This window comes from Siniperca chuatsi, linkage group LG20 (genome assembly GCF_020085105.1).
Source record: "Siniperca chuatsi isolate FFG_IHB_CAS linkage group LG20, ASM2008510v1, whole genome shotgun sequence".
In the NCBI taxonomy this organism is placed as follows: domain Eukaryota; kingdom Metazoa; phylum Chordata; class Actinopteri; order Centrarchiformes; family Sinipercidae; genus Siniperca; species Siniperca chuatsi.
The window spans coordinates 25806791-25819623 of NC_058061.1; the positions used below are offsets into that span (position 1 = coordinate 25806791).

General features: G+C 41.8%; 1 protein-coding gene across 4 annotated transcripts in view; it reads right to left on the bottom strand.

Moving 5' to 3' along the window:
* jmjd1cb (jumonji domain containing 1Cb) overlaps nt 1-12833 on the bottom strand; it is a 205348-nt gene that overhangs the window by 16424 nt on the left and 176091 nt on the right. For all 4 annotated transcript variants that reach the window (XM_044178369.1, XM_044178370.1, XM_044178368.1 and 1 more), the window contains 9 exons: nt 9739-9901; nt 6604-9106; nt 4539-4740; nt 2794-3008; nt 2559-2711; nt 1905-1994; nt 1597-1721; nt 582-804; nt 188-408 (listed from right to left, as the gene is read on the bottom strand). In XM_044178369.1, the coding sequence (XP_044034304.1) occupies nt 188-408; nt 582-804; nt 1597-1721; nt 1905-1994; nt 2559-2711; nt 2794-3008; nt 4539-4740; nt 6604-9106; nt 9739-9901 (3895 nt within the window). The remainder of the gene's footprint in view (nt 1-187; nt 409-581; nt 805-1596; nt 1722-1904; nt 1995-2558; nt 2712-2793; nt 3009-4538; nt 4741-6603; nt 9107-9738; nt 9902-12833) is intronic.

Consider the following 12833-nt stretch of genomic DNA (forward strand, 5'->3'; position numbering starts at 1 on the left):
ATGAATGTTGATGAAAAAAATTATAATATTTTATATTGATATATTACACATATTTGATTTAAAGCTTACTCGGGGTGGGTATGCTTTACCTAGGCAGTAAAGCAGATGAAACAGAGACCATTCAATTCATTTTCAAACCAAAAATGTTTAATCTTTGATTACATCATAAACGTGTCGATCTGTGTACCTGTGAAGCAGTAGAGTAGACTGGTGCAAAGGCAATTCCTGCATCAGTAGAGCCCAGCTTCAGCTTCCCTGCTGTGGTGGTGAGCAGATCTCTGAGTGTGGAGCCCTGCTCTGTACTGTTAGCCACCAGTGAGGTGGTTTTACACTGCTGCAAGACCTCCAGGCTGTCTCCCCTCTTGTCTTCCTTCACTGATTTACCCAACAGCACTGACTCCTTGTTTTCTGTTAAGAGGGAGGCAGGATGAAAAAGAGGTTTTCAATCACACATACTTTCTGGAGGTGAAATATATGAGGACAGGGTACTTTATGAATGATTACAACTGTACTGATTATAAAGTTAATAACATAACACCATCCAATTCTCTTCTCCTACTCAAAGATTCCATTCCCCTCACCTTTCTTTTCCTCCCTGGATTTCTGCTCTGCCAGGTCAGCTAGGAAGTGCAGAGGTGACTGGGACTCTGGTGGGGTGACAGCAGCACTTCCTGCATCGCTGCGTGGACTGCCTCCTCCACCACCTCCTCCGTTAGTCTCTGCCTTGGTTCCTCCTTGGTCAGGGCCTGGCTCAGCTTTCACCAGAGACAGTTTGTTACTGTGGTTGAGGACATTCTGCAGAACCTGGCGGAGGGTGGAGGGTTAAAAGTTAACAGAACACTGACAAGTTCAGCTTATTATACAAATTGACCATGGTTCCGTTGTAAAAGAAAGTCAGAGAGTGGGTGAAAAGTCACTCTAAACAGTGATCAAGTTCAAATGTTTTCAAAGGGGGAAAAGACTTAAGTGCCTATCCTCCAGATCCTGTACTTAGTAAAAGGCAAAGTCAACCCGTCCCAACAACATGTATAACAACTTCCCGATTTATTCAATACTCAACTCAATCAATCAATCCAACTCACATAAATATTTTGCATATACTGACTAAAATGGAAAACATAAAATGCATAACTTCCTTTGCACCTGAGTGTATTGGTATTGGTTTATTGGTTTCATTTCACCCCTCTGCTCCAGAATGAATAATGGCAAATTAGAGCATCAATACGATAACTGCCAGCAGGGAGACTCAGATCAGATCATTTGCAATTTAATTCTAAGGGACAGTAGCTGTTGTGTGCAACAACAACCACCATGTAGCATCTGTAAGGCATCCGCAAGCCAGGTGAAGCCCATTAGAACAATGTTGGGATTCCACTCTTACAATTATGCCATGATGACACAGGCGCTTATCATGTAAGAGCATACAAACAAATATTACTTGGTTGCAGAGTACATAGTATACAATATTTCCTTCAACAAGGCAAAACTAAAGTTACTTATTAAAAGTTATTTCTAGTGCATTTTGGAGTTACTCTTTTGTTTGACTGTTTGCTGTTAACAGTTTTGCCCTGTTGGAACTGGAATAGTCAATAGTACCTGTGAGACTCCGTTGGTGGCTGGTAGTTTGGTGAGGAGGTTCTGTTTGTTGGTGCAGGGACAGTGGGATTTGATGTTGTGTTTTTCTCTCAAAGAGTGCATGGAAGTCACCAACTCTGTCAGCACTGAAACATCAAAAAGATGCAGCAGAATTTTAACTTTTCAGGAAAAATGTGTAAGGGGAAAAAAACATAAAAAAAACCTAACCTCAAGAAATGGCTAGACAAAGCAGCTAAGAAATGAAGAGGACCGTGGAATGCAGACATGGTGTAAACAGGAAGATAAAGAGACAGCGGTGTGTACTGTACCTGTGCCAGGTATGATCTGTGTTGGCATCAGGTGTTTGTGATCATGGGGTTGGCCTTTAACACACTTCAGCCAGCCGTATAGTTCTTTATCTGATCACAGAAAGAAAAATGCAATTTAGTTGCTGTAATAATACCCACAAATGTGCACACACGCACATACGCCTTTCACTAAATGCTGATTTAACTGACTAACAGAGGAAGCCTGCATACACACGCAGTACGTTTACATGCACACAAGCAACCAGGTTACTTGGAGAAAGTTTATGCAGGAAATTGTACTTGTTTATCTGTACTATTGTACTGTAATATACTATAATAATCTGGTTACTGTAAATCCACGTTTGCATGCGGAAAGTCAGTAAAAGAACTTCACATTAACAGTTTTGATGTCAATTCTTAAGTATTTGTCACGACATGGTCAGGTTCAAATTTATGTTTCCAATTTTTTTATACATAAACGTTTTTGGGGGTCTGATGCGTCACTGCCACCAATAGTGCCAGGACCAAAAACCATGGAACTTAAACCCAGCCAGAACACGTAAAAAAAGTACAAAAGTATGTTCTAAAGAAGTAAGTGAACTTGACATTTATATATATCACGTTTATCTGGCCTCTCACTTGGCTCCTAATTGTCCAAACAAACACAAAACTGACCTTTGGAGTTCCTTCTCTCCTTGGCCTTGTAGCAGTCCAAGCAGACAACAAAGCCACATTTCTGGCAAACCCAGTGGATGTTGAAGAGTGTTGCCTCACAGGCGTCACACATCTCCCTCACCCCCCTCACTGCTCGCTTCCACGCCAGCTTGGCTGAAACACACACAAAATGGGTTCAATTGAAAACATTAGGGTTATTTAATCAAATTGTCAGCCATTTTTAAAGACACCTTACCATCCTTCTTGACCCAAGTGGCTGCAGTATTCTCAGTCACAACCATCTGACAGAACTTGTCTCCTATAAAGCTGAGTATGTACTTGGCTGTGGTTTGGTCCAGGTGGCTCTCCTCCATCACCCCAGGGACCCAGAGGGCCAGGGCTTCATCATCAAACTGGTCTGGAGTGGAGAAGCCATCCATCCGGATGACTCCATTTTTACTGTAGGAAAGCCTGAATGGGAGGAAACAGGTTACTGGCACACAGTTTGTCTACTAAAGGTAACAAAAGTATATAAATATGAAAAGCATCCTTCATGACCACTGGGGACACCCAGATATGTATTATCTTGGACTCATATAGCATGATGGAGACAACTGAAAGCCTCTTTTGCACATTGTGCACCACATAACATGTTTGCATGCTGTTTAAATTGCAGTTGGACTAGGGAAGCCGAAGCAGGGCTGACAAATTAGACAAGCTAATAGTGCCACACACCTTATTAAAATTCCAACTGACACCAGGCACAGCTATGGCTAATTTTGCTTCACAAACATACAGTATATCAGGAAGGCAAAATAACATATTCTGCTGTCAGAAACAGAGATTCAAAAAAGTCACATACCGATAAATTCTGGATGTAGCTGTTTCGTTTATCTACTCACATCACCACTCTGAAGTTGCCCAATAAAGATTATTATACCTGTTGATTATGACTTAAGTATAAACACCAGAAAAATGCTCAGTATACATTTTTTGACCAAAGATTTGGTAGGGAGATGCAAGGGGCAGGACAACAGCACACATATTTAAAGATGAAGGAAGAGGTTAAGCACGCTTCAACCGACTCACAAGGAATGAAACCTGTCTGGTGCTCTCAGAGTAGGGCAATCTTGTATCGGGAGAGACTTCAGAGCTAAAATCCAAAGTATACTGGAGCACACGGACTTGAGGCAACAAACTTTATTAAAAGACTAATGTTTCGACGGCAGGTGCGTCTTCATCAGAGTCTTGACCCTCTGAAGTCTCTCCCGACACATATTTAAAGCTTTCCCTTTTCATTTCAAAATCTTGCAGCCTTTGAAAGTAAAAAAAAAAAAAAAGAGAGAAAAACACAGTCCCAACAATCCTTACTCCTGCTTCACATTCAAAGGATGTAATGGAGATGGCAGCTGCAACTACTACCTGATTTCTTAGTGGCCTAGTGGAGATAAGTTGAGCAAACTGCTTGCGAATGTTTATTCAACATCTGTTGCATAATTGCCAAACCTTATATGGATTCAGATGTGAATTTGATACAGCATTCTAGTGAGGCTGACAGACTTTGGAGTGGCCTAGTCAATGTCCTGACCTGAATCCTATTGAGATGCTGTGGCATGACCTTAAAGAAGAATTAGAAGTGGAGATGTGGGGGGGGGGAAATGCACAGCAAATGTGCATGTTTGAGAAAGAGAAACACAGACAGAGGCAGTACACACTGCACAAGCCATAGGATTAATAATCAATGTGTTGTAGCTAGAGCAGGCTTTTGCTGTGTTTACAGAAAACTCTAGTGAAGGTAAATATATGCCAATGCATCATGGAGCGATTGTTAGTCCTTGAAGGGCAAGAACGGAGCAAAGCACCCACAGACATGTGTTTGAGGAGGAACTGGGGGCTTATTACAGTTGCAATTACGTAGGGTTTCAGGAACCCATAGGATCTTGTATGTAATCTTGTATGATCTTGTGAATAATGTATGTAGGGAAAGTGTGAAAGTTTTACCGTCTGAAATAGTAGAAACGACAGAAGACAGGGGAATGTGCTGGCTCCTCGCCCTTCTTGCTGCGGACCACCCTGCACTCCCGACACTTCTGCAGGTTGGGTCCAATTTCTGAACACGAGTCATCCTGCAGGAAAGACTCCCCTGTCTGCTTCAGCTTCTTCACCTTCCTCCAGTCCTTCAGGACGGAACGGGGGATCCCATCTGAGAAGAATTGCCATTATTAAGTCATTAATAAGCATTTAATTCAATGCTATGTCTCAATATAAAAGAGGACTCCTATGCTAATTTCAGCCACTCCCAAATTGACCATCTTGTTGATAGTGCTGCAGGCTCACTGTGAACGACACTTGATTCTATCGCTCCACCAAAAAAGAAGATAATAAAACAAAGAAGGTTAGCTCCATGGTATAACCCCCAAACCCGCAAATTAAAGCAAACATCACGAAAACTTGAAAGGAAATGGCGTTCCAACAATATGGAAGAATCTCGTTTAGCCTGGCAAGATAGTCTTAAAACATGCCATGCCAGAGCAGCCTACTCTTCATCATTAATAGAGGAAAATAAGAACAACCACAGGTTTCTTTTCAGCACTGTAGCCAGGCTGACAGAGTCACAGTTCCATTGAGCCATGTATTCCTATAGCCCTCAGTAGTAATGACTTCATGAGCTTCTTTAATGATACAATTTTAACTATTAGAGAAAAAATTCCTTCACCTTAGAAACAGCCTGATATATATTTAGACTGCTTTTCTCCCATCGACCTTCTTCAACTAACTTCAACGATTTCTTCATCCAAGCCATCAACCTGTCTCTTAGACCCCATTCCAACAAGGCTGCAACTAGGAAGTTTTGACCTTGGTTAGCACTTCTTGCAGGGTTACTTGTGGTTCCTAGAGTCTCCAAAAGTAGAATGGGAGCCAGAGCCTTTAGTTATCAAGCTTCTCTCCTGTGGAATCAGATGCTAGTTTGGGTTTGGGACGCAGACACCATCTCCACATTTAAGAGTAGGCTTAAGACTTTCCTCTTTGATAAAGCTTATAGTTAGGGCTGGCTTGGGTGAGCTCTGAACCATCCCTTAGTTATGCTGCTATAGGCCTAGACTGCCGGGAGACTTCCCATGATGCACTGAGCTCCTCTTTCTCCCTCTCCATCTGTATGCATGTTGATTCCATTACTGCATGTTACTAACTCGACATCTTATCTCTCCGTAGTTTTGTGCTTTCTTGTTTCTGTCAATTTCAGCAGGTATTTCTACCTCCGGAGCTTCAGAGTCTGGATTTTTGGTTGTGGGCCACCTGCTGCCCCCGTGTTCCTGCTCGACAACTGCTACTACAGTTATTATTAGTCTTACTACTATTATTATAATATTAATTCCTATCACTATCATTCCTATCATTATTATTAATTGATTAATATTAATATCACCACTACCATTACATTATCATCATTATCATTTTAAAATTCTAGGTGGAATTTGCACCTGTGCAAATTGCCACACTTTGGTGGCCTTTAACCAGGAGGTCTCAATAAATAAGCTGGTTCTTTGCTTTGCTTCAAACAGGGACCATCAAGGTGATATGAAAGATACATAGCTTGTTGCCTAACTAAAAGGCAACATATTTGAGCTGTTTTTCTTATTGTCAACAAATCCCATGAGCAGAGCCAAACCAACACTGAATGTATCCTACTGACAAGTATTGTGTGTGTATCAAAGTCTGATATATCTTCTTCCTTTGTGCCATAGAGCTCCATTGTTGTCCAAAAACTATTAAAAACACATCAATGAGCCACACTGTTGCACTGGGTGACATGTTCCTTCATTACCATGAACACACACACACTGTAGTTTATTTTGACTGAGACCCACATACCGTCCTGCCCCAGAGCCACAGACAGAGTAGGGAAGAGACTGACACACTGTTTGAGTCTTTCAATGAGATTTGTTAACAATAACAAAAGTATAGAAGGCTGCATGTCTTATCCTTTAACTGCCACTAATGTATTCAATCTTGTTGCCGGGGAAAAACTGTCAGTGCTACAGTACATGTCTACAATACGACTTACTGCTGCTGGCCATCTTGAGTTTTGTCTTCTCTCTGGCTGATCTGAAGATGCCATTGGGCTTCACATCATCTTCGTCCTTTTCATTGTCTCCTTTCTTCTTGGCCATATCATTCTGTTTCTTCTTGTAGGTTGGTTTAGGCTGACGCTTGGCTCGGCCCTCCATTTTGCTCTCACTGGCGTCAGAGTCATCTCCCCCGCTCTCTGAACCGGACTCATATGACCGTTTGTTACCTCGCCTTGATGAAGGAGCTGCTTTTCTCTCCTCCCCTCCTCCTCCCACCTTCTCCTCTGGCTGCCTCTCTCTCTCGACTTTGCTTCCACTGTCTTTGCTCATCTCCACTTCACTGGAGGTGGAGGCGCTGAGATTGACTGTACAGGGTTTGATCATTTCGCACATGGCTGTGGTGTTACTTGTGCTGGTGGTGGTGCTGGGCTGTTTCTCTGGTTTAGTACTGGTGGAGCTTGTAGTAGCGGTTGTGTTCCTGTCCTCCTCTGAGTGCCTGGTTAACCAGGCTTTCTTCAACTTGTGGTAGTTACTGGGCTGCCCGCTGCTTGTTGAGGCTGATCCAGAGATATGGCCGTTGGGCAGGGGACTGGACTTGCCTGGTGTTGTGCTCCCGCTTGCTGAGCTGCTGCTACTGCTGTCGACCGAGGATGATGAGGCTTGGCTGGAGGAGTGTGGAGGGGGTGAGTTGTGACTGGAAATTTTGTCAACTGAATCCACAGTTAGGGAGGAGTTTCCAGTTGTGATGGATGTGGGAGTAGTGGAGTAGTTGCTTTTGGATTGGGCTGCAGCCAAGGCAGCTTTGTGCTTTTTAAGGTGGACAAAGGAGGAGGAGTAAGGTTGACTGGAGCCAGAAATTGAGCTAGGTGTTGGGGTGAGGCTTGGACTGGGCTGGGGTGTCCCTACTGGACTAGGTGGAGGCAAAGACCCCCCTGGAGATGTGGTGCGTGAGCCTAACTCCTCCTGGTGCTCTCCTGGTCCTGAGTGGCTCAGTACCCAGCCACCAATGCCAGTTTTATGGGTTGAAATTTCTCCCCGAGCTGAGACTGAGTAGCCCAGCTCAGGGATGTATGTCCCACTTTTAATCTGTATGCCAAAAGCTGATGCAGCTGAAACAGCAGTCCTGCACACAGAGTTGGTGGTACTGGCTTCCATAGTTCCCTGCATGCCACGCATAGAAGTCTTTTTATACTGGACGCATATGTCGTCCAGGTTGAAGTTGGGTTGGATAACCCTGCCAGCTCCAGGTTCTCTAACACACTCCCCTAGTCTAGGAGATTCCCCCTGAAGCTTAGATGGGTAGAACCTCCCCTGGGGAAGCTCCTTTTGGATCAAAGCACCAGATTTGTTAGCACCAACAGGACTGTCATACTTAATAGATGGACGCACAATGACTGATGCCATTGCGGCTTGGGACTTGCCCCTCAATACTCCTTTCTCTCCAGAGAATGAGCCTCCTCTTTCCTGAATCATCTCTCCACCTCTCCATACATCTGTAGATGAAGTCATAATCTCCCCACTGATGGCTGAGGCCACAGAGGTGACAGCGGCAGTGTTTCCATGACCTTTGACGTCCCTGAGTTCCGGCAGCAGCGTGGGGGGCTTCTGCTGCTCCGCTGATGTTTTGTTACCAGCTGCCGCTAAGCTAACTGGCTGGATGGGTGTGAGGGTTGGTGGGGACAGGCGTCCACCATAACCTGCTCTCTCCCTCTCTCGTTCTCTTTCCTTCTCCCGCTCCCTCTCTCGCTCCGCAGCCTCTTTGCGTTCCAGCGCGTGCTGCGTGGGCGGATGGAAGACAGGCGCTCGGTGAAGAGAGGGCATTGCCCTAAGCTGGTGTTGCTGATGCTGTTGGTGGTGGTGATGATGATGGTGGTTGGGGGCTGAGGAAAAAGAGGAGGACATAGAGGAGGAAGAAGAAATGGCAGGGCTGCGGCGTTCTATCCTCTCTATACCTGTGTGGTGCTGATGTTGCTGTTGGACTAGTGTCACCTGCTGGCTGAGCTGCTCTGTGATTTTTCCTACTAAACCCTCTCCCCCCTCTGGCTGGTGCTTAATGAGGGGAGGGGGCTTGGAGAGGGAGGCTTTAGAGCTGTAGCTGCCCAGGGACAGAGTTCCCTGGCTTGGCACAACGGCCCCGACACTGGCCACAACCCCTGGAGGTCCGGTGGACAATTTCTCATAATAAGAGCTGAGCTCCTTGGAGGGATAAAGTCTTGGAGGCTCATTTACCACACTATTGGACAGTGTGGTGAAGTAGTTGCTCTTTTCTGATTGGATGACGTGGGGATGAGCGTGGTCGGCCTTGGGGCTTGGGGAGGCAATAGCTGGTATTCGGACAGGGAAGGCTGGATCTCTGCTTCTCTCTCTGTCCCTGTCCATCCCGGGGTCACTGGAGCGCTGTATCTTAGCGGTGAAGGGAGCGACCTCAATGCTCTCTTTCAGGATTTGCCGATTCTCCTCTTTATATTTACTGGCTCGGTCTGCTGCCTGAACTGCATCCTGGGAAAGAAAATGCAAACACTGTTAAGGACTGGTTTTCCAATTTTCAGACAGACAGACTACAGCACTCCTGCTACATTTTTTAGGTAATTTGATGAAGATCAATATATGGGGCTGATAATTTAACATTGTATGTCAATGAGTTAGTGGTGTCCATCTCCAGTTTGAAGGGAGGGATCACTGTCACCCACGACAGGTATGACTGAAAAGGCTGATTAACATTTCTCAAAAGAATATATATATATTATTTTATAATATTTGAGCCTGTTTTTAACCACACTCCACCATGCAGATAGATACAATAATGCCATATTAATAAAAACACATTATAGACAGCAGCATTTAATTTGATGCATAGGTACACACACACATATCCATATTTTTATTGTATTTAGTTCATGTAGGTGTGGTTATTTTTATCTACTTTATCTTTTACAAATGATTGTGAACCCCCCTCCATGCTATATTTAAATTAATTAATCTATTATCTATAAGATTTTTAATGTTAAGAACAAGAATAGAATTTCTATAAAGCCAATCATGTTGTGTAATACTACTATTAGTGCTAATACTACTACTGCTACTAATAATGACAATGATGATGCTAATAATATCTAAGTGGAGTAGTTTACCTGTGTATTTGCCATGCGAGCCTTGCTGTGGGGGTCTAGGTAGAGGTGGTGTAGGTGGACATCTTTCCCTGTGGGGGTTCGACTCCTGTCTGTCTGCTCCTGTTTCAGCTGGGCCAACGTCAATGTCCTGATCGGTTCCACAAAACCTTTCTTATCTACATCTCTGCACACAGACAAGTCAAATATTTAACATGTCACTACATCTCACAAGGTTTCACCATATATTTCAACAAACCAAAACTGGAAATGGTAGCTAATGTAAGACGTTTGTTCTAAAAGGTTAGGTCTTGCTTTTCTTTCCTGTTTTTCCTGTTATGCTAAAAAACATATTATTCTGTTAATGTATGAAACAAGCTGAAAATGTATTTTGCTACATCCCATACAATCTAATCCTGACTCTCAAAATTTAAAGAATTCCAGAATTTCTGTTTTTTCTGGAACAATTTTAAAATAGCTTAAATCATATTTGGAGGGCAGGGCTTATTTTGTCTCTACTGGGAACCATAAATCAAGACGCATGCCCTTAACCTGTGGTGCCCCTCAATTCTCCGCCCGCTTCTGTTTAACCTGTATATGCTCCCACTTGATTCTTCAGAACAAGTCATCAGTCATCAGCATACTGATGACACCCAAATTTACTTAGCTCTCTCACCAAATGACTACTGTCCCATTGAGTCACTATGCAAATGCATTGAGTAAATAAATAACTGGATGTCACAAAATTTCCTGCAATGACACAAAGTTAAAACAGAGGTAATAGTATTTGGCAGCAAAGATGAAAGGATCAGGGTTGCTGCTCACCTAAAAGACAAGGCACTAAAAACAAAAGAGGAGGTTAAGAACCTTGGTGTTTTAATTGACTCCGACCTAAGCATTAAACAAAATCAGCATTTTATCACCTTTAAAACATAGCCAAAATCAGGGACCTCATGACAAAATAAGATCTGGAAAAATTGATTCATGCTTTTATTTCTAGCAAAATTGACTACTGTAATGGACTTCTGACAGGACTTCCTAAAAAGACAAAAAAATAAAATAAAATAAAAAATCAAAATTAATTAAATTCAAATCAGTTATTTATAAATCTTTACATGGAGCTGAGGAGTGCACTGCTAGTGGTGCCCAGGGCAAAATCTAAACAAGGAGAAGTGGCTTTTAGTCATTATGCAGCACAATGCTGGCACCAACCGGTCTTAGGAATGCCTCATCCATTGCAGTTTTTAAATCCAGATTGAAACCCATATTGTTCTCAAGCGCTTTTATCTAAATGTTTCTAAAAACCCAAGGTCTAGTTATTATTGTATTATTATTATTTAATAATAATCTTTTCATTTATCTATATTCTTTTACTCTTCTTTTATTTTTAATCTTACTTCTATATAGATTTATCTCTTTTATTCTGCTCTTTTTCTTGTATTGTTTTAACTTTAAACTGTGTTGTTCTAACTTTGAAATGTGTTGTTTTTTAACTTCTCTGTACAGCACCTTGAATCTACCTCTGTGTATCAAACATGCTTTATAAATAAAACTGCCTTGCTATTATACCTGGCTGAATATGGTAGGAATTCGCAGAGCACCAAATATATAGCATGGAGCTTGAGCACATTTATGTGATCCGCCATCCCCTGTGCTCTCCAGAGCCCCTTAATCGCTCTCTGCTGCCATACCACACCCCCATCCGGAGGGCGAAGCATCAGTCACCAGCACCTCGCGACATGAGGGTGTTGAACCCAAGAAGCCTCCCCTTAGTTGTTGTATCCAACATAAATTGCACATAAAAGTTGAAAGAGTAATTTTGTAAATTAACCATTAAACTGTTAAGTTAGCTGCCACAACAATGTTTCAAGGTAGTGTGCACATTTCTAGAAACTAATTGTATTCATTTTTTTTTTTTATTAATTGTATTAATTTCTGGATAATTATTGGTAATATTGTTTCCTCAAAACGTCCTATGTGACAGGACTAAAAAAAATTATTTCATAAAAGCACAAAATGACAGCATTTGGTATAAATTCTAAATCCTTTGTCCTGCCTATAGCTTTATTTAACAGTATTCTGTAATCAACGACTTGGTATTTAAAAACTCAGTACTCCTTCAGGTTTACATTTTCAGACCCTGTGACCCAGATTTAAATATTAATAACAAGTGAGCCATACATGTTCAAATAACATATTTCTTAAAATTATGATCTGTATATAATTGGTTGTTAAAAAACATTTTCGTTTTGGTTTCATTCTTTGTCCATAACAATTTCAAATATTCACACTTTTACTCCAGGTTAAAAAAAATCTTTTTTTTTTTCATTTCAGCTTTCTACCATAATTCTTCCTGAGGAGAGGATTTGTGGTACATTTTTGGATGGAAGAAAAAAAAAACAAAGTCAGTGGAGACTGCAAAAAAAGTACAAAGGAAGTACCAAAATACAGTTTATCATGTTGGAAATGAGGTGCTTCAATTCAACATGAGGAAGCGGGGAAGGAAGGGACGAAGAATCAAGCCTGATTTTTCCGGTCATTTAGTCAATATGTGGGAAGCTTGTTACACTGTCCAATTCTGAAGCGGCTACTTTAAAGAACAAATACACTGTAATCCACATCAAGCCATACAAAAGGAGCCAAACTGATGACAGTCCAGTCCCCAGTCAGGAATCACACGAGATCCCAGAAGAGAAGTAGTAGTAGCCCACACTCTTTGACCATGGGATAGGATTTGGAAAGGACGAAAACAGGCCAATAACAATAATAAACAATAACCTGGTATTACACCCATTCCTCGGAGTGTTAGTCTATATGACCCTAAGTCATTAAACTGGACATTGATCATTAACATCTGCAATACTTGACATAATTGTGCAATATTCAGTGTTAATACTGCTGTGCAATATACTCTTCAGTTTAAAATTATTGATATTTATTCATACTTCTATTACTGCTGTGCAATATCCTCAGTCTCATTATAATCTTAATAAGCTTAACTTATTAAGATTATAATTATTAAGCTTACTTTATATCATAATATTATCATCAACCGGTAAACCCACTTTGTACTTTACACTTATTTTAATTTTATACTTATACCCACTTGGTACTTAATT